General features: G+C 38.9%; 2 protein-coding genes across 12 annotated transcripts in view; one reads left to right on the top strand and one right to left on the bottom strand.

The window, feature by feature from the left end:
- The window catches only part of LOC105707733 (DNA polymerase theta-like), an 83064-nt gene extending 69146 nt beyond the window's left edge, over window positions 1-13918 (top strand). The window contains exons 9-13 of the mRNA XM_064374688.1: window positions 161-307; window positions 2299-2511; window positions 9517-9659; window positions 10691-10895; window positions 11231-13918. Coding sequence (XP_064230758.1) covers window positions 161-307; window positions 2299-2511; window positions 9517-9659; window positions 10691-10895; window positions 11231-11484 — 962 coding nt within the window. The 3' untranslated portion in view covers window positions 11485-13918. The remainder of the gene's footprint in view (window positions 1-160; window positions 308-2298; window positions 2512-9516; window positions 9660-10690; window positions 10896-11230) is intronic.
- Window positions 11172-26565, bottom strand: part of POLQ (DNA polymerase theta) — a 113800-nt gene continuing 98406 nt past the window's right edge. For 5 of the 11 annotated variants that reach the window (XR_010342014.1, XR_010342011.1, XR_010342013.1 and 2 more), the window contains 6 exons: window positions 25201-25354; window positions 21704-21822; window positions 19163-21214; window positions 14960-15121; window positions 13761-13942; window positions 11172-11316 (listed from right to left, as the gene is read on the bottom strand). Coding sequence is in view for 2 of the 11 variants with exons in the window: in XM_064374686.1 (XP_064230756.1) it covers window positions 21101-21214; window positions 21704-21819; window positions 25201-25354 (384 nt within the window). In the remaining 9 variants the exon portion in view is untranslated. Of the gene's footprint in view, window positions 11317-13760; window positions 13943-14959; window positions 15122-19162; window positions 21215-21703; window positions 21823-25200; window positions 25355-26565 lie in introns of those variants that run through there. The other 6 variants (XR_010342012.1, XR_010342009.1, XR_010342008.1 and 3 more) reach the window with 5 other exon arrangements.

Here is a 26565-nt window from a genome sequence, read left to right as displayed (position 1 = left end):
AGAACTAGGCATCAGTATTTTTAAAAGATCTCCAGGGGATTATAGCATGCAGCAGTTTCACAACCATTTCCCTGTTATTAAGCTCTAGTATGATTTAGACAGATACCACTTAAAGAGGCTGAGCTAGAAGTGAACAGTGTTGATAATTTTTTTGTGACAGGATTGGTAAAATCCTCTGAATTCCCACTAGTAATTCTGGAACAAAAAGACCTTCTGGAAGTGATGGATCAGTTAAGACATGTGCCCTCAGGACTGGACTCTGTATTACAGAAAACTGTACCATGGGGAGTAGCATTTCATCATGCAGGTATTTCACGTTTATAATCTGTTATTAAGAAACCTCCAAAATTCTTCACACTATCTTAAATTTTATATTTGTGTACATTTATTTCTTGTTAAACACACTTAATATCCTTAGATTTCTTTTTAAGAAATTGTGTGGGCCAGGCATGGCACCACTGCACTACAGCCTGGAAGACAGGGTGAGACTCTGTCTCAAAAAAAATAAAAAAGTAATTGTGTGGGCTGGGTGTGGTGGCTCATGCCTGTAATCCCAGCACATTGGGAGGCCAAAGCAAGTTGGTCACCTGAGGTCAGGAGTTCAAGACCAGCCTGGCCAACATGGCGAAACCCTGTCTCTACTAAAAATAGAAAAATTAGCCAGGTGTTGTGGCAGGCGCCTGTAATTCCAGCTTCTCGACAGGCTGAGGCAGGAAGAATTGCTTGAACCTGGGAGGCGGAGGTTGCAGTGAGTTGAGATCATGCCACTGCACTCCAGCCTTGGGGACAGAGTGAAATTGTATGATAGATTAAACATGTTTCGATTTACTTATTTGTATATAGTAGTCTCCCCTTGTCCACTGAAGACCCCCAGTGGATATCTGAAACCATGGATAGTACCAACCCTACATATGATGTTTCTTCATAACATGTTAAAAATTTTCAATGCATTTGAAATGTGTGTGTGTATGGGGGTATATATATTTATATAACTGGTATATAGTAGTCCTTCTTTGTGGGGAATATGTTCCAAGATCCTCAGTGGATGTTTGAAACCACAGATAGTACCAAACCCTCTATATACTACGTTCTTTCCTGTATAGTCACATTGTATAGCACAGGTAGTGTATACAGCATGGATACACTGAATAAAGGGATAATTCATGTCCTGGGTGGTACAGCATGCAATTTAAAACTTATGAGTTGCTTATTTCTGGAATTTTCCTCTTTATATATTTGACTTTGGGTAGCTGAAACTGTGGAAAGCAAAACCACAGATGGGGGGAAACTACTATCTATACACACACATGAAATTTACATTGTATATAACTTATGATGCATACTAAAAAAGTGAACTGTGTACCCACCACTTAATTTTAAAACTAGAAACTCAACCCTTTTAATTTTTAAATAAAATTGAAAATGAACCAGGTAAGTATATATTCTGTACACTGTTTTTCGTTTACTCATGTTTTTATTCACACATATTTATGTTAGAAGTGTATCTGATCACTGTGATGCATAGGCCCAGAACATATATCAATGAATAAGGCATATCCCTACCCACAAGAAGTTCACTGTCTAGAACAGCAGTTAGCAACTTGTAGTCTGCTGGTCAAGTCTAGCGTACCATATGTTTTTGTAAATAAAGTTTTATTGGAACACATCCATGCCCATTTGTTCTGTTGCTGCTTTCATGTCATAGTGTCAGAGTCGAATAGTTGCAGCAGATACCTGCTATTCCATAGGAACAGGAAAAGTTTGTAGATCCCTGATCTATAAAATAAGATAGAGGTGTACTAGAGGCAGCAGATTATACTCTTTTGTTGTTGTTATTGTTGTTGTTTGAGACTGAGTCTAGCTCTGTTGCCCAGTCTGGAGTACAGTGGCTTGATCTCAGCTCACTGCAACCTCCACTTCCCAGGTTCAAGTGATTATCCTGCCTTAGCCTCCCAATTAGCTGGGATTACAGGCACCCACCACCATGCCCAGCTAATTTTTTTAGATTTTTAGTAGAGAAGGGGTTTCACCATTTTGGCCAGGCTGGCCTCGAACTTCTGACCTCAAGTGATCCACCTGGCTCGGCGTCCCAACGTGCTGGGATTATAGGCATGAGCCACCACACCCAGCCAGATTATACTCTTAAAGAGGTAGACTGTGATGACTCCTTTGTCAACAGTCATAACAATAGTTTCAAAAATCTTTAGAGGCTTGAAGCAGACTCTCAAATCCATTTGTGAATGATCAAGAACAATATTTTCATTATATGTCTGTAAATACATAAAAACCTTTTTTTAGGTCTTACTTTTGAGGAGAGGGATATCATTGAAGGAGCCTTTCGTCAAGGTCTCATTCGGGTCTTGGCAGCAACTTCTACTCTTTCTTCTGGGGTGAATTTACCTGCACGTCGTGTGATTATTCGAACTCCTGTTTTTGGTGGTCGACCTCTAGATATTCTTACTTATAAGCAGATGGTTGGTCGTGCTGGCAGGAAAGGAGTGGACACCGTAGGTAAGTGAGTTTGAATTTAATTATAGCAACATTGCTAAAGGACAGTGTCTGTCTACTTGGAATTTGACTGGTGCCTGGCAACCTGTTTCTCATCATGCTGTATTTCTTTATTATCCAATGCACTAATGTCATCATTTTGGATTCACTTAATATTTACAGTGAGTATGAGTATAATTTTCATATATCATCAACTGTTAATTTTCTACAAAGGTTAAATTAAGATTTTCTTTTGTATTCTATACAATAAAATGATTTAGTATTATGTAAATCAAGATGACTTCTTATTACTTAGCTGGAAGATGATTTTTAATTTCCAAGTATAGTCTATTCTTTAGCACTAATTAATTTTCACAGAGGTTAGTTCAACTTAGGTGACTAGTCTTAGAAATCAGACAAGGATGCTGGGAAGCACCCTCACACTTTGGGAATAGGAACTTGGCATCCCATCTTTGTTCTCTAAATTGGTACTGGCTCTGAAAAAACACCTTGTCATTTTCTTACCTTGTACCAGCAAGTTATGGTTTTATTGCTGGCAATCCAAACAAAAGTTTTATCTTAAGCAGTGAGGAAGAGGTTTGTTTGAATTAAATGTCAAAACGGCAGCAAATTTTATTTCTAATGTGTTGTTATCATTATGTATGTAACTAAATCATTATCAGCCATCTAACATTAAAGAACCTTGGGAGGAACATTCCCTGTCACTTCATTTCTCTACTCTAGGACATAATTGAGTCCAGTATTTTATTAGATATGTCAGAAAAAAAAAAACAAGAGGCAAACAGTTTTGTGGCTATTGAAGAGAAATTAGGTAATCCAGGAGAATAAGGAAAGTGGATGGGAAATGGATATTCTGGGCACAGGTGGCCAGGTAGTACACTGAGGAAGTAACTTTTAGAATAAACTGACTTCTCACCTGAAGTCCCCAAATATGCCAATTATCATTATTCGTGGATTCCATATTTGAATTTTCCCACTTAACAGAATGTATTCAGAATCCCGAAATTAATACCTCTGGGGCTTTTGCGGGCATGTGCAGATCTGTGAAAAATTGGAGTCTTTCCAAGTACACTTTCCCTGTTATGATTGAACAAGCCAAAGCTCTGCCTTCTTGATGCAGCTGTTACACTGTGAACAAGCTTGCTTTTAATGGGCTAGTTAGTGCCACATTTTTGTGCTTTTAGCCGATGATTTCGCTGTTCACATGCCCTCCCAAGCAAAGTATGAAATGCTGTCTAATGTTCCTAGTGCATTAAGGCTGTGCTGTGCCTTATGGAGAAAATATGTGATAAGCTTTCTTTAGGCATGATTTATAATGCTGTTGGTTAGAGCTCAACATAAACAACTATGTATATTAAATAAGATGTCTTAAAAACATGCATGAAACAAGGTTTTGTATTGATTAAGTGATGAAAATGTTTTTACTAGAGACTTGGAGAAAACTAATCTTCTATTTTCCTTGGCAGAATAATCAGTATTCCGTGTTCGTGGCAACTTTATAGAACGTGACTACCACAAATACCAAACATTGACCATAATTTATCGGTAACTGGGTTAATTAGAATATAAATTCCCTGCTGTAACAAAAACTGATACAATAGGTGTTTAACAAGATAGAAGTTAATTTCTTTCTCATGTAACAGCAAAATTGTAAGTAATCTAGGCCTTATATGATGGCTGTAGTGTGTCAGGGACCTAGTCTTCTATTTTGTTTTAACATTTTCAGCAATATAGTTTCTATCCTCAGTATAAGTTGGCTAGTCCAGTCTCTCTCATCACATCTGCATTTCAGCCCTCAGGAAGGGGAGATGAGGAAGCAAAGAGCACGTCCTGCCTTTTAAGGCCACTCTTTCACATGGTTACATTCCCCAACTGTAAGAGAGGCTGGGAAATACAATCTTTAGCCCAGGTGGCCGTGTACCCAACTCATACTTAAGGAAGCAAGAAGACGCTGATGGCTATTGGAACAGCTTTCAGTCTCAGCCCCAGTAATAAATGACCCATTTATAATCCCTGAAGGGCATTGGTCTGCCTTTCTTTTAAGCCCCGAAAATGTTCATTTTTTAAAAAAACTTCTAATTTGTTAGATTTTTCCTACAACTGACATCAGAGCAGTTTATCCTGTTTTCTCTCTTACTTTACCTACAAAATATGTAGATGACATGTACTTGCTTAAGAAGGGTTTGGGGAAGAGAGTGAGACTCTTCCTTCCCATTCCTATTTGCCTACCTCTGCCCATCCCCAATTCTCAGTGGACTCACACTCTGGGGAATGGAGTATAAGTTCATTTTACACAGATATTCTTGTCTCAGGGACAGAGGGTCTTTTAGTTAATGTAGAAGATAAAGCGAAATAAATAAGATAAGATCTTATTTGCTTTGCTGCCTTCTTAGCTTGTGTTTATTATGGGAAAGAACAATTGGAAAGTCAGTGGCCTAGGCTAATTATCAAGTCTTAAATCACAACATTCAAGCAGAACTAAAATATATTGTAATTAGTTCATTTCTGAGGTCTTGAAGACTTCCAAGCTTTTGACCTTGCATATCATTGTATTTCAGGATACCATATGACTTGCTCATAACTTCAAGCTCGTGAGGAATGTAGGAATATAGTGTTTTATAGTCACTATGGAGATTTAAATACTTGGTCATGCTTTTTGTATTGTGTAGCATCATTGTAAATTCTGTGCACTTTAAAAGTGATATTAATATTTCCTGGACGGCACACGGTGTTTTATTTAGATAACACTTCAGTCTTCCCATAGACTACTTAGAAGCTTCCAGTGTAGGATGACGCTACTTTGTGCCAGAATAGCAATTTGCAAGTTCAGCAGTCAGTAATAAATTGTTTGATTCTAAATAATTTCAACTCCCTCTTGTGATGTGGGCGAGACCTCCCAGACAGGTGGTTGCAGGAAGCTGTATGTATATACTGATGTTCATTTGGACGTTTCATAAACCTTACCCGCTCAGAAAAAGGTTAGTTTGTTTTGTTGAAGAATCAAAGCCTGGAAGACCTTTAAGCAGCCCAAAGTGGCTTGTTATCTTGCTGCTAATGCTAGTTGATTCATTTTCTAGGTAACCTATATGTGTGTGTGTTTTTTTCTTAAGCTGGGCTGTTTTGTTACCATTGCAAGAGCCAGGTGTTACACTCGTGATATTTTTTAAATTGGATATTGACAAATTATAATTGTATATATGGATGAGGTACAGAGTGATGCTATATGTATACAATGCAGAATGATGGAATTAAGTCAATTAACATATCACCCCCAAATACTTTCCATTTATTCTTCCTAAATGAAACACTGTACTCTTTGACCATCCCCATCCTCCAGCTCCCTAGTCTCTCTTTCTTCTGCTTGATTGAGCTCTACTAAAGCTTTGATTGCATTTTTCAGTTCATTGTATTCATCTCTAGGATTTCTCTTTTGTTTTTATTGTTTCTATTTCTCTGTCGAACTTCTTATTTTGTGTATTGTTTTCCAAATTTTATTTAATTTTTTATCCATATATCCTTGTAGTTCATTGGACTTTTTAAAGAGAATTATTCCAGATTTTTTTGTCATTTCACAGATCTTAATTTCTTTAGGGTTCATTGTTGGAGCTTTGTTAGTTTCTTTCGAAGGTATCTTGGTTTCCTGGTTCTTTGTAATCTGTGTTCTTGTGTTGGTATCTGCACATTTGAGAGGACAGCTACCTCTTTGGCTTTTATAGGTGTTCTTTGGCAGGAATAGAACTTCACTTGTCTAGCCTTTGATTCTGAATAGGCCAACTGGTAGCAGCTCTGAGGAGGCAAAGCTTGCCTTTGGATTCTGTAGATACTTGGGCTGCTGCCTTTGCTCTGAGTTTGGGTGGGACTGCTGCCTGGACCCTGCTATCAGGTGAACCCACTAGCTGACCTTTGCAATCAGGCAGAGTTGCTGGGCCACAGGGTGTATTCCTTGGCCAGGTGGTACCCCTATTTGAGATCTGCACTTGAACAGTGTTGCAGGCTGGACCCCGAATTTAGGTGGAGTTGCTGTTCTGGACCAGTGGACCAGCTGCAATGCTCAGGGGAAATGCATGATTGAGCATGGTGGCTCATGCCTGTAATCCCAGAGACTTGGGAGGCTGAGATGGGAGGATCGCTTGAGCCCAGGAGTTTGAGGCTTCAGTGAGTTATGATCATGCCACCACACTCCAATGTGACAGAGATTCCACCTCTAAAAATAAAATAATAATAAATGCACATCTGAAGTTTGCCTCCCTGCCTAGGTGGGGCCTTAGAGTGGGCTTTGAGACTGAACTGAGGGCTGTTCCATATGTGGCAGAACTAGTCCCTGCAATTTGCAAAACTACACTATGATAGACATCTTCCACCTGGGGCAGGTCCTTGAGGCTGAGCTGAGCACTGTTTAAAATCCCAGGTTTGGCCTAACTCTCCCCTGCTTCTTTCTAAAATGCTCTGTGATGATCAGCTCCCTTCCTGGGCAGGGTCCTCATGAGCTTTGAGGCTGGTCCTGGAGGCTGGCTATCTAAAGATTCAAGCCAGGTGGAATTTCCTACCACTTCTGGAAGTGATCAGCTCGGCTTTGTGGTGCGCTATGCTGTTGGCTAGTACCTCTGATTGGGCACCACCGCTGGCAGGTACACAGAGCTACCACCAAGGTCGGCATGCTGGTTGCCGTGAGCTCTGCCCCCTAGCTTTGTTGCTGCCTGGTCTGAGGGGATTTAGCTGTGCTGTTACCCAGTGTGTTCTCTGTGAGGTGAGACTGGAGTTGGCTTCTTGGGAAGCCTCTTGGAATGCTAGGGAAGCTATATGTTTGCCTCTGGTTCTCTTTCCACTGTGGAAGCTGGGAGCCCTGGGGATTCCTTTCTGTGTGGTACTATGCTGACTTGGGGGAGTGGAAGGGGTGATGTGGTTAAAGTGAGATCATTTCTCTTATATATCTTGAAATTTTTATTTGATTTTGTGGTCCATGCAGAAGTTTGGGACTTATTCCCAAGTTTTGGGTGGGGGACGGTTTGGTTTTTATTTGTTTTTTGTTTTTTGACACGGAGTTTCGCTCTTGTTGCCCAGGTAGACTACATGGCACAATCTCGGCTCACAGCAGCCTCTGCCTCCCGAGTTAAGCCTCTGCCTCACTCCTGCCTTAGCCTCCCAAGTAGCTGGGATTACAGGCATGTGCCACTACACCTGGTTTATTTTGTATTTTTAGTAGAGACAGGGTTTCACCATGTTGGTCTGGCTGGTCTCAAACTCCTGATCTCAGGTAATCCACTCACCTTAAGCCTCCGATAGTGCTGGGATTACAGGTGTGAGCCACTGTGCCAGGCCTTTTTTTTTTTTTTTTTTTATTTTGAGACAAAATTTTGCTCTTATTGCCCAGACTGGATGATGGAGTGCAGCGGCCCAGTGTAGGCTCACTGCAATCACTACCTCCCGGGTTCGAGCTATTCTCCGGCCTCAGCCTCCTGAGTAGCTGGGATTACAGGCATCTGCCACCATGTCCAGCTAATTTTTGTATTTTTAGTAGAGATGGGTTTCACCATGTTGGCCAGGCTGGTCTCAAACTCCTGATCTCAGGTGATCCACCTGCCTCAGCCTCCCAAAGTGTTGGAATTACAGGCATGAGCCAGTGTGCCAGGCAGTTTTGTTTTCACAAAGGTGTTCTTGTCTGCAAATAGAAGCTAGTTCAAGCTTCTGGTGAGGAGGGTACTAAAGCCTCCTATTCCACCATCTTGCTGACATCTTGTTTCACTTTTTCAATGGTGCCTATCTTCATAATCATTTCTGGGATAAATAGCCAGTTATCATCGAATTTATATTCCCTTTATCCTATCTTGATTGTAAGTGTGGCAGTTGGAAAGCATAATCTATACCTTCTCTTTGCCTGGGGTAGTAAGTACATTCAACATTGTGCCAGTTTTATTTTTATTTTTAAAAAAAGTGTCCTTCATTTGGCTTTTTTAACCTCTTACCTGTTTTCTTTTCCACAGTATTAGATTCATTTTTGAAGAAAAGTTATGATTCTTTCTAGTCATAATTGTTGCAATAATAGTTTATATTTGTTCAAATCATATACTTGTATATGGTTTTAACATGTAAGTGCTTTCATGTATGTTCGTTCACTTGATTGTCACAATAAAACATTTAGATTAGTAAATGTTGTAATAAATTTTAGGTATCTAAGTATTTTTGAATTTATTTTATCATCTATAGTAAAATTTTACATTTGCATTTTACTTTACAGGTTTGAAAGTACCTCTGTTAATAACTTCATTATTCAATAATAATGGTTAATCCTGTAGGGGAAGAAAAAGACTTCTCTACTTTCTTAGGTTCTGCAGTTGGGACTTGCTAATTAAATTAACAGATAGGAGAAAAGGCATATAAACTTTATTTGATGCTAATATTTTAATTTTTATGTGCATGGAAGCCATTATAGAAAAAGATTGAAGACCTGAGAAACTGTTAAACCTGGGGTCTTATATAACATTTTAACAATGGGCAGTAAATTGTGGAGAAGTGACAAAAAGGGAAATGTATCTGGGCTTCTAGGGGCCACAAATTATGAGAAGATACATATATGGGGGGAACTAATGGAAGATAGAAGTTATTTTAGTACAATTTGTGCAGACCCATCTCAGTGCTGACCTGTCCCCAGTGATAAGGGTTGTTGTCCTGTATGGGAGAGGGAAGGGGAAACATCATCACAAAGGGAAAAATTCATTCTTGCTTTTAGGCAGATAGGGAGGGGACAAAGAGTTCTTTCTGTGTTTGCTGCTTCCCAGTTGCCTTCGGCTGAAAATAATCATTAGGCTAAAGTGACGTATTTTGGAGTAGCATATTCTGATCCCCTTCTGTCTAAAGTTCAGAAAATAAAAATAGCCATAATTTTATTACTATAACAACCGCTATCATCTCTTGTCTCCTTTTAAATAAGTAAGGCAACTTAAAATCTCTTTAGCTGATATCTTACAGAATTATTTTGGGATTTTGCAAATTCATGTCTTTCGGTTATAGGTGAGAGTATCTTAATTTGTAAGAACTCCGAGAAATCAGAAGGCATAGCTCTCCTTCAGGGATCTCTAAAGCCTGTTTGTAGCTGTCTGCAAAGACGAGAAGGAGAAGAAGTAACTGCCAGCATGATACGAGCTATTCTGGAGGTAAAAGAGAGTTTGCTAAATTACCATTTGCTCTTTTATGCCTAAATTAAAGTGGTAAAATATTAGTATATGAAAATCTTAGCTTTATGGGTTTTTTTAGTTTTTGTTTTGTTTAATTTTGTTTTGTTTTTGTTTTTTTGAGATAGAGTCTCACTCTGTTGCCCAGGCTGGAGTGAAATGGCATGATCTCAGCTCACTGCAACCTCCTCCTCCCAGGTTCAAGCGATTCTCCTGCCTCAGCCTCCCAAGTAGCTGGGATTACAGGTGCACACCACCATCCCCAGCTAATTTTTGTACCTTTAGTAGAGACCGGGTTTCACCATGTTGGCCAGGCTGGTCTTGAACTCCTGACCTTAGGCGATCTCCCTGCCTTGGTCTCTCAAAGTGCTAGGATTACTGGTGTGAGACACTGTGCCTGGTGCTTTATGTTTTTTTTTTTTTTTGAGATAGAGTCTCGCTCTGTCACCTAAAGTTTCAGATGGATTTAATGATTCATTTATTTTTCTTTATAAGAAAATATTTTATCTGCTTTAAGGAGAGCTTTTCTGTTGTCATTAGGTGTTCAACAGCTACAGTGAGTGGTGATGGAAGAGTTAATAAATAATCTCTACATTAAGATTTTAAGAACTTGTTTTTTGAGATGGAATCTCGCTCTGTTGCCCCCAGGCTGGAGTGCAGTGGCATGATCTTGGCTTACCACAACCTCCATCTCCCAGGTTCAAGCAGTTCTCCTGCCTCAGCCTCCTGAGTACTGGGATTACAGGTGCACGCCACCACGCCTGGCTAATTTTTGTATTTTTAGCAGTAACGGGGTTTCACCATGTTGGCCAAACTCATCTTGAACTCCTGACCTTGTGATTTGCCTGCCTCGGTCTCCCAAAGTGCTGGGATTACAGGCATAAGCCACCATGCCTTGCCCATTCTAAGAAAATTTTAAAAAACGAGAATGGAATCGCTTACTTTCTTTTATATCCAGAGGGCTTGCATGTTTTAGTAAAAAGTTACAGAAATTTTCAAATATTTTCTTTCAGATAATAGTTGGTGGAGTGGCAAGTACATCACAAGATATGCATACTTATGCTGACTGTACATTTTTGGCTGCAAGTATGAAAGAAGGGAAGCAAGGAATTCAGAGAAATCAAGAGTCTGTTCAGGTTGGAGCAATTGAGGCTTGTGTCATGTGGCTGCTAGAAAATGAATTCATCCAGATTACAGAAGCCAGTGATGGAACAGAAGGTAAGTGTGACTTCTCAGTTGCAATTTACTCACTTTTTCATCTTAAGTGAGTGTACGACTGCTCAGTAAATGGAAATTGTCTTTTCCTGTAGTATAACAGGAAAATTGATTTTTCTGAGCAGTGTATCAACTCATTTTCAGTAAATCAGTATTGTATTTAGCAACTTCAGACAATTATTATAGAGCCTGCTCATACATTTTCATGCACTGGATAAGGTACTATTTGTAAAATTTATCCGCCGAGAGGGTTAGCTTTGGAATACAGAAAGATACTAGTATTTTGTTTTGTTTTATTTTGAATGTTCCTCTCTTTTTTCACCTTAACCCTAAACCAGGAAAGGTGTATCATCCAACACATCTTGGTTCGGCTACTCTTTCTTCATCACTTTCTCCAGCTGATACTTTAGATATTTTTGCTGACCTGCAAAGAGCAATGAAGGGCTTTGTTTTAGAGAATGATCTTCATATCGTCTACCTGGTAAGTTCTGTTGTCTTAACGATTATGTTTGTGAAAATCGGGAGAAAAAATAGATACAGAATCCTGAACATCAAAGATACCCTAACAAAACATCTTGTCTGTTTTCCTTGACTAGGTTAGTACTGGTGGGAATAGAGAAGAAGTAAGAAGGGAATTGTTTTAAAATAACAATCTAAATGTTCTAGTTACCTTTTAATTTATTTTCTACAACTTCCTTTCAAAAAAGACTTGAGTTGGTTTATAAAAATATATATATTTTACAATATATAAAAGAACAGCAAAGGAGAATGGGATATCAGAAAATTAAAGACAAGATCATGATATAAAACTCAAGCAAAGGTTGGGACACAAACATGCATGCCATTAAGTCATGTCCAATGCTGGTGTCAACTTTGATTCTGGGTTTTCTAGCAACTAAAAGAAAGAGGGAAGCTTGATTAGTCTTAATATTCGTAAGATAAAACAAAACAAGTTTAGGAAAAACATTGCATTTCCCTGAGTAAGAGAAATTTAGTCCTAAAAGGATACTTTGGAACTTAACAGTGTTGGTAAAAATCTATAATAAATACAATAAGTAATTTTAAAAGTTTGTTTACATTAGACTAGAATACTCTATGAATACTATTGTGTATAACAGAGATTTTGAAAAGAATTGGATAGTGTTTGAGGTCATATTGTTTGGCAAGAACCTGATCAGAAATAATTAATTTTGTCAGTTAAGAGCAGATGCATGCATTTTGATAAGCAAGTGATGATAGAGGGAGGTGGGTACAATTGAAATTCTCATTAGAATGAAGGGGGCTTATCAGGAAATGTGTTTCAGTAAAATACTAAGTAGTGAGCATAGGGGAAATGTCTAGACAGTGTCAATTTTCTTTTCTTACAAACACATGTAATACATGGTGATAATAGGCTCAAAGATCTGTGCCCAAGAATGTGGCTGGGAGGAATGTCAAAGCAGGTCTCACCAGTCATCTATCATGGCCTTATAAATAAGTCTCATTATTTATACAGCGGCTGATTGTGGGCTCTAGGGTCAGATTGCCTTAGTTCAACTTTCAGCCTCATCTCTTAGTAATTGTACAACCTTGATTAAGTACTTAATCCCTCTTAAGATTCCATTTTCTCATTTGTAAAATGGAGATAATAATACTCACCTCAGGGCTGATAGTCTTTGATGAATCCTTGGTATCTGAATAAATCTTTAATAACATTATCTATTATTTCTAGTAAATTCTCCCATAAACATTATGTAAGCCATTTGCCAAATTACCTAACTATTCCTGTCCCCTCTCTAAAACATGTAGACTCTTGGCACTGTTAGTATGCTGAATGCTTGTGGTTAGTGATCTTTTTTACTTCTCTCACAGTTCAAGTTGGATGCCTTTCAAGAGTTAGTTGTGTTTCCAAACTTGTTTATGCCAGTTTGCTTCTGAGAAAATTAGGCTGAGGCAGAAGGATCACCTGAGGCCAGGAGTTTGAGACCAGCCTAGGCAACAGAATAAGAATCTGTCTCTACCCAAAAAAATTAAAAATTAGTTGTGTGTGGTGGTGCATGTCGGTAGTCCCAGCTATTCAGAGAGGCTGAGGCAAGAGAATCACTTCAGCCCAGGAGTTCTGGGTTATAGTGAGCTATGATCACACCACCATACTTCAGCCATGGTGACAGCAAGAAACCCCGTGTCTTAAAAACAAACAAAAAATGAGATAACTGAAAGCTCTGAGAAAAAGTTACAGGAATCTAGACGGGGAAGAAAACAAAAGGATACTCTCAAAGTTTGAGTAGAGTCTCATTCTGTCACCCATGCTGTAGTGCGGTGGCACAATCTTGGCTCATTGCAACCTCTGCCTCCCAGGTTCAAGTGATTCTTGTGCCTCAGCCTCCCAAGTAGGTAGGACTATAGGTGCATGCCACCATACCTGGCTAATTTTTATATTTTTAGTAGAGACAGGGTTTTACCATGTTGGCCAGGCTGGTCTCGAAGTCCTGACTTTAAGTGATCCACCTGCCTCGGCCTCCCAAAGTGCTGGGATTACAGGTGTGAGCCATCACACCCAGCCAATGATTATCTTTAATTTCTAACTTCACATTACAAAACAGAAACTGGATTTCTTAGACACTGTATTGTGGTTATGGTTTAACCAAGAAAGCCATAGTAAATTCCAATCAATCAACAGACTCATGCTCAAAAGGCCTTGACCCCTAGGTCATTGACAATTAAAATACACTTACGTTTTAGGTTAGACAAAACATTCTGTGTTTGCATGTATTATTTTATATTTTGAATATATAAAGCATTTGTGATTCAAAAGTCAGAACTGTATCAACAGGAATAGTCAGAGAAGTCTGACTCCTATATCCATCCCTTGCATGCCTTTCCACCCACCTTTCATAGATGACTGTTTTCATTCATTTTTTAATTATCTCTTCTCCTCCTCCTCTTCTTTTTTTGAGATGGAGTCTTGCTCTGTAGCCCAGGCTGGAGTGCAATGGCATGATTTCGGCTCACTGCAACCTCTGCCTCCCTGGTCCCAGTTCAAGCAATTCTATCTCAGCCTCCCAAAGTAGCTGGGATTACAGAAAAAATTGTAAACGTTTGTACATAGATGCTCTCTTATGTCATGCACTAATAATTTTCGCCGAGATCACATATGGACCGAGGTAAGACCCATTTATAACACTAAGAACTATGGTTTTGCAAAGTGTAATTGTTTTTAAAAGGCAGGGAGGGGACAGGAGAGCAATGTATAGCAAATCTATCAAATACAACTTCCAAAAACTCATACATTTCACTAGAATTTATTAACCCAGTAGCCATTCAAAATCTCCATCAAATTGAGGAAATGTGTTACTTTTTATTGAAAGACTTTAAAGACACCTTTTGATGATGTTGAAGTCCACTTTCAGTGAAGTACAAATAAAAATAATTTGGTAATAATGCAACATAAGAAATCAAGGTGGATAAGATGTACCTACAAACTCAATATTCAGACCTTACTTCCTCACTTCTTTTCAGCTCCAGCTTTGTCTTCAGCCAGGAAGAAAAATTAAGCTACTATGGGCTTATTCCATCTCCTAGTAGTTATGATAAACATTCATTAACTCAAAACCTCCAACAGCTCTCTGGAGAGTGTTGTCTCCTGCACCTCTGGCTTTCATCAGCATAGTTAATTCCTCTTCAGGCACTTTCCTCATATTAATCTATACTCTGGCTGTAAACAACTAACTTTATTCTTCTAAATCCTGTCTAATCTCAGGAAAATTTCCCCCCCACAATAACTTTTCTCCTAATTTTGGTTCCATATAAAAATTGAAAATACAGCAAACAAGCTCAAGGCTAAAAAACCTGTTGATTAAAAATACAAATAAACATTTACCTTATTATTTTTGAATTACAATAACTTAGGCTTCAGATACCTACATTCAATATTTGAAATATTGATTTGACTTCCTTTCTTCCTCCTTCTCTTCCTTCCTGTTTCTTCCTCACCCCCTCTCTCCCTCTGTTCCCTACTTCCCTTTCCTCTCCTCCCTTCCTTCTGTCTTTCCTTTCATTCATTCACTCCAAAAGTCAGCCACACTCACAAAGCCTGGTGATGGCAGCTCCATACAAAGACTGCACTGGAGTAGAGGGAAGAGACAGCCTTGGAGTGAAGTGGCAGGGTCAACTCTTCAATGGTCAGTGATGACATGTGATGTTGGCATTGGAGCAGGGCAGAAGGCAGCCCAGTGGGGTCAGGAGGTTGGCTACAACAGAACATAGAGCAATTAATAAGCATATTGAGACTATGGGAGCCAGGTTTCTCACTGATGGAGAACAAAGAAAGGAAAAATTAAAAGGGAAAGCTAGAATAAACCCTGTAGTATTTGATTAGAATTGGAACTATCAGTGTAAATTTTTATATAAATACAAAGTGTGTATATATAATGTATACAAATAAATATGGGTATCACTATATAATTTACATACATACGTGATATAAAGGTGTGTGTGTGCACATGTGCCTGTGTAATATATATATATTTCTTAAATCTGCACATCTAGAGGACAGAGAGCAAGCCCCTTAGCCCCTGGAGCAATGAGCACAGCTAGTGCCTGGATATTTATTTCTAATTACTGTTCTCTACTAAAAGGAACTGGAGCTCTCTGAAGAAATGTCATTTTGGACCCCTTCTGTACACCTTATACAAAAATTAACTCCAAATGGATTAAAGATTTAAACATAAGACTTAACACCATAAAAATCCTAGAAGAAAACCTAGGCAAAATCTTTCTTTCAGGACATAGGCACAGGCAGGGACTTCATGACTAAAACACCAAAGGCAATGGCCACAAAAGCCAAAGTAGACAAATGTTACCTAATTAAACTTAAAAGCTTCTGTACAGCAAAAGAAAGAATCATTAGGGTAAACCTGCAACCAACAGAATGGGAAAAAGTGTTCGCAATCTACCCATCAGACAAAGGGCTAATATCCAGAATCTACAAAGAACTAAAGCAGATTTACAAGAAAAAAAAAACCCATTCAAAAGTAGGCTAAGAATATGAACAGACACTTTCCAAAAGAAGAAAAATATGTGGCCAACGAACATGAAAAAATGCTCATCATCATGAGTCATTAGAGAAATGCAAATCAAAACCGCATTGAGATACCATCTCAAGCCAGTTAGAATGGCAATCTTTAAAATATCTGGAGACAACAGATGCTGGAGAGGTTGTGGAGAAAAAGGAACACTTTTACACTGTTGGTGGGAGTGTAAATTAGTTCAACCATCGTGGAAGACAGAGTGGTGATTCCTCTAGGATCTAGAAATAGAAATTCCATTTGACCCATCAATCCCATTACTGGGTATACACCCAAAGGATTATAAATCATTCTATCATAAAGGCACATGCACACGTATGTTCACTGTGGCACTGTTTATGATAGCAAAGACCTGGAACCTACCCATATGCCCATTGATGATAGACTGGACCAAAAAAATGTGCACATATACACCATGGAATACTATGCAGCCATTAAAAACAATGAGTTCGTGTTCTTTGTAGAGAAATGGGTGAACCTAGAAACCATCATTCTCAGCAAACTGACACAGGAACAGAAAACCAAACACTGCATGTTTTCACTCATAGGCGGGTGATGAACAATTAGAACACCTGGGCACAGGGAAGGGAACAACACTCACAGGGCTAGGTGGAGTGGGGAACAGCGGGGGTGGAGGGCAGGAAGGATGGGGAGGGATAACACCGAGAGAAATACCTGATGTAGGTGACGGCGGCGGTGGGGAGTGGGGGCAACAGAGAGGGATAGATGGAGACAACAAACCACCCTGGCATGTATGTACCTATGCAACAATACTGCAGGATGCAGGATGTGCACATGTACCCCAGAGCCCAAATACAATAAAAAAAAAAAATAAGAAATGTCTAGTTTCAAGGCTAGAACGTTTTTGTGTCAGAAAATAAAGTATTCAAAGAATAACAAGGACATGTCAAAAGGACACAGCAGCTAGCTTAAAGCCTACACAGGACAAATCAGGTATAATTTGAGCATCAAAACCAGGTGGCTTGATGGCTCATTCTGGTGGCTCATTCCTGTAATCCCAGCACTTTGGGAGGCCAAGGTGGGAGGATTGCTTGAGGCCAGTAGTTCAAGACCAGCCTGGGCAACATAGTAAGACCCTGTCTCTACAAAAAAATAAAATATAACAATAATAAGAATAAAAAAGGAAAAAACATTAAAAGTCATAACAGTAACTTATACCCACTAGTCTACATTGATATAAATAAGAGGGGAAAGTGAAAACTCTTCCTTACAATAGAATGTCAATGAATAATGTAGATGGAATTTTAAAATTACCATTTGGCAACCATTATCGTAATGACTTGGGCAACAGATACCAGTGGATGCTGACACTAGTGAGGTAAAGTGGGATAGAGGAAGAGGGTATTTTCATAGTCTCAAAGTATCTTCACACAAAAAAATTTGCTAATCATAAAGAAAAATATAACTAGAGAAACATGGCAGACACCATCTTAATCAAGTGATCAAAGTTCCCACCACCAGCAAGGGAACAAATCAACATCATGTGCCACCTGACAGGATGCAGTGAGAACCCAGCATCACCTCTGCAATATTCCTGCCAAAAACGCACAATCAAGGTCTAATCATGAGGCAATAAGCAAAACCAAATTGAGTGACGTTCTATAAAATATCTACCCTCTATTACAAATTTTCAGTGTCGTAAAAGTCAAGGAAAGATGTATGTTCCGGATTTAAGTAGACTAGACAGTCATGACAACTAGGTGCAACTCTTAATCTTGGATTGGACCCTTTTGCTATAAATGACATAAGTGGAGCAATTAACAAAACTTGAGTGAGGATTTCTAACTTGATTGGCATTCTCTGTACTATTCTTCAAATTTTTACCTGGGTTTTGAATTATTTCAAAATAAAATTATAAAAATATTTCCAATCGTGTTGCATTACTTGTACTTCGATGGCATTGTCTTCTACCTTTCACAGCAAATGGACAACCACTTTATGGCTTAAAGAATGGTCTTGTGATCTGGTTTGGAAATCCAACGATTATTTAAACATTTTTTAAAATGTGTTTTAATTGTACAAATGATACATAAATGCATAGTGTAATAGTCATATGATAAATTTGGACAATATTAAGTATTTCCCTTGGCTACCTCCCACTCATCTAAATTAACAAGTTATTAGTTTTTTGTGTTTCCTTCTAAATATTTTTCTATGCTGCAATGTAGTTATTCATGTCTCCACTATGTCTCAGATTGTTCTATGTTGGTACCTATAATTCACTCTTTTTCACTCACTTATATTATTCCATGGTGTCAGCCATAACTTGTTATCACTCTTTTACTAGTATTTAGATATTTTCCAGTCTCTTGATTTTACAAACAAGACTGCAGTGAACATTTGCACATGTATTTTGCATATGTGCAAGTGTTTCTCTAAGTAAGATGTTAAGTGGAATGTCTGAATTAAAGGGCATGCTCGTTCAAACAATTTAAATAGATGTTGACTATTCTTCTACCAGTGTATTAAAAAAAAAAAACAATTATTCTTCTACCAGGTGAGTTTTAAGATATTATCTGTCTAAAAAAATATAAAATCCTGATGAGACTTTGATGGAATTACAGTAAGTTACAGATTAAAAAATAATGAAGCTTTTTGTTGGCATCGCTTCCTCTGGGACATCTTTATCCTTTTGTCACAACCATTTTCCTCATTTGCGTTAACTGAGCCTTCACTGTTTCTCAGGTCACAATCTACAGTATCTCAAACAGCAGCAGTGTCAGCATGCCAGGCAGCTAGTTCTTCTGTAATTCCATTTATGTTCAATTTGACTTTTACTTTCAGTGTTATCATTTTTTAGTCCTCTGCTACACTTTCATCTTTATTAGCCAATTTCCACTTTTGATTATCCATTTTTATAGAATGTGGATTTACCATTGGGAGACAAGCAATCAACACAACTATACTTTGCCATCTGAAAGTAAAGTGGGTAACAGATGTGAAGTGACCAATCACAGACAGGCTTTGAAAGAAGTGATGTAACTGGTCCCATCATGATGCATGTATGAATTTCCTGTTACTGCTATAACCAATTCCACAAATTTACTAGCTCAAAACAATGCAAATTATTGTCTTGCAGTTCTAAAGAGCAGAAGTCCAAAATGGCCTTAACTGGGCTAGAGTCAAGGTATTTTCAGGGATACATACCTTCCGAAGGTTTTAGGAGAGAATCCATTTCCTTACCTTTTCCAATTTTTAGAGGGTTCCTGCATTCCTTGGCTCATGGCCCCTTCTTCCAACTTTAAAGCCAGCAGTGTAGCATCTTCAAATAGTTCTCTATTTCTTTGTCACATCTTCTCTGACTGACCATCTGCTTCCCTCTTATAAAGACCCTGGTGATTACAATGGAACCATTCAGATAATCCAGGATAATCCACCAGCTCAAGATCTCAAACTTAATCACATCAACAAGATCCCTTTTGCCATGTAATATAACAGTTCATAGGTTTTAGGAATTAAGATGTGAACTTTGGGGTGAGGGGCGTTATTCTGCCTAAGACATGTGCATTTCTTATTTACACAGTGGTTGTGATTTGAAGAACTATTATTTGTGAAGTTTGAATCTCATGCAATTACTCATAGTTAATATCCACCGGTAACTGAAATTTGAATTTTGTTGTGGGGGGGCTCGTGTTATTAAGTAAACCATAGTAACTGGGATTTGTGCATATCTGAATCATGCAAAGTGGGGACGGCCTGTTTCAGGTCCAGTTGACAGGTCAAACAGAATGAGAAATTCCACGTGACTACACACACTGGCCCACGGCTGCAGAGAATGAGGCAGAAGTGACTGTTGTTTGCCCTCATGTTTGAAGAACACTCACAGGTAAACAGATTGAGCTTTCTCTTGTGCCAGATCTTTCAAGTCTACCAGAATACTGACAGCACTTCAGCTTTTAAGAAACATTGTAGGTAAATATGGAAAAAAACTCAAGAAATAATATCTTTCCTCTTACTGCTCCCATCTCTGCCCTCCTCAATGCCCCAAAAAACTATGTCTAAGTCTCTTATGCATTAATACCCAACTACTGATAATGCATTACACTTTATAAAGCAAATATCTTTTTTCTTTATTCTGATTAATAAACATAAAAGAGCTGTTCTGGTAATAAGAACATAATCAGTGCTTCCTCTGTACTCAAATGTTGCTGAACAAGCTATGAAGTGAGTAAATAAAAAACACGAGTTTCTGACACTCTTAGCCCAGCTACCATTTTTAACAAAACAACTGCTGATATAAAGTGTCTCATGAATTCATTTTATTTCAACAGCAAAAAGATCAGCTCCATACCTCTGATTGAGATTACAAAGTATAATCTTTTCAGCATGGGTTTTCTCACCATGCCACAAATAGAAAGAGGCACTAAGGGACTGATAAGGGGCTATTTTCCATCTCTGGCAGTATTATAGTTACCTGCAATAAAAACATCTGATCTTACAGAACAGGATACCTCTTGAAGAGGTTTAGTTTATTTTATAATATGTAAGTATTCCAAATACATTCATTGTATGAATTAGGGAAGGAAAAGCAGTAAGAAACATTTCATGAATATTCATTCCTAGACTTCAGCCATACTAAGTCTTACCACTTTATAGAATTCATAATTTATTAGCCAATACTATTGTAAAATACTATTTCAGTACTCTAAAATTGATATTAGAGGGAAAAAAGTCACACACAATGCCTACCACCACCAGGGTGAAACCAAATCTTTATCCACCTATGGCTCCTGTCAGGGTCAGCAGAGGCAGCAGCTTCATTTTCTTCATGGTTTACCCAGACAGATGTGGAGCCAAAGTGCCAAGTGCATATTTCAAGCATCTGTTCTGAATATGTTTAAAGCCACAGTAAATTACAAAAGGCAAATTCATAGATGCTCTTTGAAAGTGAGTGTAACTATTATACTTGGTATTTCACTTCACCTAACCCCCAAAAGTTTTTGATGCTACAAAGAATAGACCCTGATACATAGTTTGAAACTCTCACTATAAAATTACTAGGCTAAGTCTATTAAGACTTGAAAGTTTGTTTTCCTGAGGTAGGTGAAAGGGTCATCTCTGTTCTTTCCAGGTGACTATATCTGCACAGGCTTCCCTGGGAGGACTTCATCAACAGCACAGTTACATATCAGAGTCCTTCAGCTCTCCCCAGCTGGCACCTATTTTCACTTTCACTTTCAATTTTACAGACAGTTTTACAGCACTTTCCATTTCATTCTTGACAATCTGAGCTACCTAAAAAAAAAAAAAAAAAAAAAATGAGGTTAACAAACTCTCTGTCCAGTCAAAGAATGTTTCCCAAGCCACCCACTGAGAACGTTATAAACCAGACTGCAGCTCTTCACCCAGTGGTGCTTAAAATGCTAGATCAGAAAATTAAAAAACCAGACATCTCAAACTCTTCTTCACTGACGAGCAGGAGTTTCTGACACTTTTTGCGAGAATGCTTGGAGCTTGAAAACCCTCAGGGAAAGACTGCAAATTTTTGTTCAATTTCTCTAAGACAAAAACATCTTTGCATTGGCAATTTCTTAACTTATTAAGAATTAGTTCAAAATAGAACACTCGTAGCTCTTTTTCTACCCATAAGGACTCAATATTTACACAGCCATACTGGGGCTAGGGTAGAGTTCCAAAATCCTCATACATAGGGAAAAAAGCTGTCAGCCTGACAATACTGTGTCTTGGCTTCCTAGGGAATGGACACAAGCATTGCAAAAATACCTGAACAACATCTTCTTCTGCCACTTCATATAAGAGTTCATCATGGAGTTGAAGGATGAAGAAGCCTCCTCTGATTGGGCAGAACATCCCTTGCAGTTTTCTCTTTGGTAACAATCCTACTTCACGAAAAAGTAGCAAAACTGATCAGCATGTTGCTGTGTCATAGCATATTTTTAGAGATTCTGAGTAACTCTAGGGAATTTTAATCGAGAGATCAAAACACACAAGACTAAGAACTATCAGGAACATAACTACTTCCTGGTTGCTACCTACCCTACCTATCTGGCATAAACTCATCAACTTCCTGCCAGAAAGAGGAAGTCTCACAACGAAGTCAGTAAATGGGGTGTAAAGAACTCTGCTCCAAACTCTAGTCCAACTTATTTCTCATGAATAACATTTTCTCATTTCATGGAGTCCCCCTACCACCATCTGAGTGTAATAGCACCAGGGAGGTATGGAGCCTGATTCCTGCCCCAGGAAAGCAAACTAGTATTGTTAGGCAGTGCTTCTTAAGGGGGACTCTCCCTCATGTTTTTGTATGGCCAGAAGTGTCACCTTGATAGAACTGGTCCTTCCCCAGTTGGACCGTACACTCTAAACAAGTAATTCTAAACCTGGGCTCCCAATGTGGACTTCAGAGAGTATGTAAACCCCTTGCGGTTATATGTAAGAGTCTATGTAAGTTTTTCTATGGAGATAATCCATACCTTCCAGTAGCCATAACTCCAAAATATATATTAGACTTAGTCACTATTTCCTCATTAGCTGGACCTAGTGGTACAGATTATGCCCTTCTTAACTCAAAGATAAAGCTCAACATAAACACCTTTACTGGAACTGCTTTTACCTGTTTGCTTAAACCTCACAGCAGTTATCTTCCTTTCTGCTGTCCAAATTCCCTATTTTCTTTCAGGCCCGGCATGAGTACCATCTCCCTCAGTATATCTGGTGCTTCCCTCCGAGGGAGAGAAAGTTCTTCAACTGTCACTATATGCAGTGCCAGTTTGCTCAGAGGCGGCTCTCACGCAGTAGGCAAACACCAGCACCCGAGGCTGGAGCAAGCTGCTTCCACACCAGGACTGCAAAGGCTATACCTCTGTTCACCAGTTTGGCTGAAGTCTGATCTGCCCCATGAAGTCACACTTAGCTCATACTATTGACTGTCCGGATGCTCTAGCTTTTCTGCTTTCTGATGACCACACCTTTGCCCTCTTGATTTCCCTTGGCTACCTGGCTTCTGACCCTGAATGCCATGATGCTCTTGTTCCCCATGTGTTCTGCTTCCTCATGCTCACCTTCCTTTCATCCCACTGACCTAGCACTACTTTAAGCTGCCATGACACCATGAGGTCTTCCGCAGTGACAGAGCCATATCGCCTTCCACTGACTCTTAAAGTTGTTATTGTCTGTATCCTTATTTTGACATTTATCACTCTGCTGTGTGGAATTAATATAAATATTTCAGTCAGGTATCATACCTTCCTCTCCTTTCTTAAATAGACTTTAAATTTAAACATAGATTGATAACTTTTCTTTCTTTCTTTTTTTTTTTTTTTTTTGAGACGGAGTTTCGCTCTTGTTACCCAGGTTGGAGTGCAATGGCGCGACCTTGGCTTGCCACAACTTCCACCTCCTGGGTTCAAGCAATTCTCCTGCCTCAGCCTCCCAAGTAGCTGGGACTACAGGCGTGTGCCACCATGCCCAGCTAATTTTTTTTTTGTATTTTTAGTAGAGACGGGGTTTCACCATGTTGACCAGTATGGTCTCGATCTCTTGACTTCGTGATCCACCCGCCTTGGCCTCCCAAAGTGCTGTGATTATAGGCGTGAGCCACCGTGCCCAGCCAATAACTTTTATTTCTAAATCCCCAAAACATACAGCACAGTATTACTCCCCAAATAAGTTTAATTATATATTCTCTCTATAAATAGAAATGTGTATGTGTGTGTGTATACACACAGTCCCACACTCAAAATGAATGAGGGGCCTCAGATATTTTGAGGGGGACTGATGACAAAATTAATCATTTCATTTAATGAGAAAATAAACTTTTGTATCTATGTATTTTTGCACATAAGTGAACATGCTATAACTGGCTGTATTATTCTCTATAACCTGTATGTATGTCTCTTCTAGAAATAGCAAATCTCATTCTCAATAACTGATCACGACCTTTCTGGCCCATCTCCAGCAGCTTTTTCTTCCTCTATATAAACCAAATCTTAATTTCTTCCCAGGAAAATTTAAAACATGCCTGCTGGCTGGTTGTGGCTCATGTCTGTAATTCCAACACTTTGGGCGGCCAAGGCAAGTGGATCACTTGAGGTCAGGAGTTCTAAAACAGCCTGGACAACATGGCGAAACCCCCTCTCTACTAAAAACATTTTTTAAGAAATTTGCTAGATGTGGTGGCGCACTCCTGTAATCCCAGCTACTCAGAAAGCCGAGGCAGGAAAAATCCCTTGAACTTGGGAGGCAGAAGTTGCAGTGAGCTGAGATCATGCCACTGCGCTCCAGCCTGGGTGACAGAGTGAGGCTGTCTAAAAAAAACAAAATAAAACACATCTGCTGTCATGGTTTGACAATCTAAGTGACAGTGAAATGGTATTTAAAGCACAAATATGGACATGTGACAGAAGAGAAAAAAAATTTCACTGTCCTTGTTGGTGCAAGAAATAATTTATCCAAGCAATAAACCAAGAACTCAGGGAAATATTATGAAATTAACAACAAGAAAACAACATCAGCAAAGGAACATATGTGATAAGGAGATCAAGAGTACATTCTAAGACCGGAGTACACTGAAGGTCATAAATAGGAAAATGAACATGTTTGTAACATATGGTCTGGAGACCAGAGAGGATCCCAAAATCTGTAGTCAAAATTACTTTCATAACAACACTATGAGGTTATTTGCCTTTTTCAGTCTCATTTTCTTATAAGCATGCAGCAAAGTGGCCAGCTGTCCTGGTGCAGAAGTGAAATTCCCACATCCTGGGAAACCCATGAGTCTCCCAAAATTGAGACAGGTATCACCCCAGACTGTACAAAGAGTTTCCCAAAGAAGGTTACAAGACATGTGATATTACAACAGATTGAATACAGAAGTAGATACAAAAAGCCCGCTGTGTTTTCTTAAGACAAACATTAAAGAGATTTACACATATGTAAAATAAAACCACTTACTAAGAATTTTCTTTAGTTTTGAAAAGATGTATTTTCATAAAAATATGTGACATGTCAAAATGAGTTATTACTTTAAATGCTAATATATGTTTTAAAATTCCCTGTTTTAATTTATACTATGGTAAATATAGTAGATATAACTTACAAAAACAAAAGCTCTTTGAAATCTTTAATAATTTCTAATAGTATAACGTGAGACCAAAACATTTGAGAACTGTTGAGAAATAAAATAAAAAATACTTCTCATTTACATTTCTGATACAATTATTCTCACCATGTTACAGCACAGGCCTCATCTATGAACAAACCTGTTTGGTCACTTTGGAGCATACCCTCTCGATGACCATGGGATTTGAAGGTTGAGTGGAAGGTCTCTAATTGCTTCTGAATGTTAACCGTGGCTATTTTGACAATATCAGCTGCTGATCCTTGGACTGTTGTGTTGATAGCTTGACGCTCAGCCTATAAAAAACAATTAACAGGTGCTCCACCAGATATGCCAACATGGTTTCATACCTTCCACAGATCAGTGCTTACATCTGCAGCCAGACTGGAAAGCTGGACTGAGATGTGAACCTAGGACACCAACTATTAGGCTGCATCCTAAGAATAACAACTATAATGATCCAGGGCTCTAGATTCTGTGGTTTCCACATTAGGGCAGACAAAAATATAAGAAGATCAGATTGCTTCGGCTTAGAAATCTTCACTACTCAGTTAGGATCCAAAAACTACATTGCACTTAGAATTTATTTAGCTCATCAGTGCTCTAGCTGTTCTAGACATCATTCTAAAAGATCTGCTCCACAAAATAATCTTAATCCTAAATAAATAGAGTATAATTCTTTTGGATGTGGGTTGGAATGTCCTAAGCACACCCTCTATACCAATGGCCCCTTGGTCTTATATAGAGTTTGGCCCCTGCAGGTTTGGAGCCCTCTGATGTGATACAGAGCTTTTCATGGGTTGCTGAGGCAAATCCTTAACTGCTAGTGAAAATGCACATCCTAGATCCCTGGGTATTCAGTTACAACTTCCTTGAAATGACTCCTGCCAAATGCTTTTTAGCAGGGAACCATGCCTACTAAAATTAATCATCTTGGAAGAGTAGAGGAGGGAGTCAGAGTTAATATCCAGGAGTAATCTATATATGAATATAATTCCCAGTGTCCCCAAATGCCTCAGAAAATGAAAAAGGTCTACTCCAGGGAGGGAGGTCAATGTAACATGAGAGGTATTCTCTAGTTCTGTCGCCTAAGCTATACCTAACTTCTAGTACATTAAATGCCTGCAATCTCAGCTCCTCAGGAGGCTAAGGCAAGAGGATCATTTGAGGCCAGGAGTTTGAAATCAGCCTGGGAAACAGTGAGACCCTGTCTTTAAGAAAAACAAAATAAAACAAAAAAAATCTCTCTCCTCATCTAAAATTACTAATAAGAGGAAGAAGCCGGGCGCAGCGGCTCACGCCTGTAATCCCAGCACTTTGGGAGGCCGAGGCGGGTGGATCACAAGGTCAAGAGATAGAGACCATCCTGGTCAACATGCTGAAACCCTGTCTCTACTGAAAATACAAAAAATTAGCTGGGCATGGTGGCACGTGCCTGTAATCCCAGCTACTCAGGAGGCTGAGGCAGGAGAATTGCCCGAATCCAGGAGGCAGAGGTTGCGGTGAG

This window comes from Aotus nancymaae, unplaced genomic scaffold (assembly GCF_030222135.1).
Source record: "Aotus nancymaae isolate 86718 unplaced genomic scaffold, 86718_ANA_hifiasm-v0.15.2.pri h1tg000011l, whole genome shotgun sequence".
NCBI classification, from domain to species: Eukaryota; Metazoa; Chordata; class Mammalia; order Primates; family Aotidae; genus Aotus; species Aotus nancymaae.
This window is presented reverse-complemented; position numbering and strand designations above follow the sequence as displayed.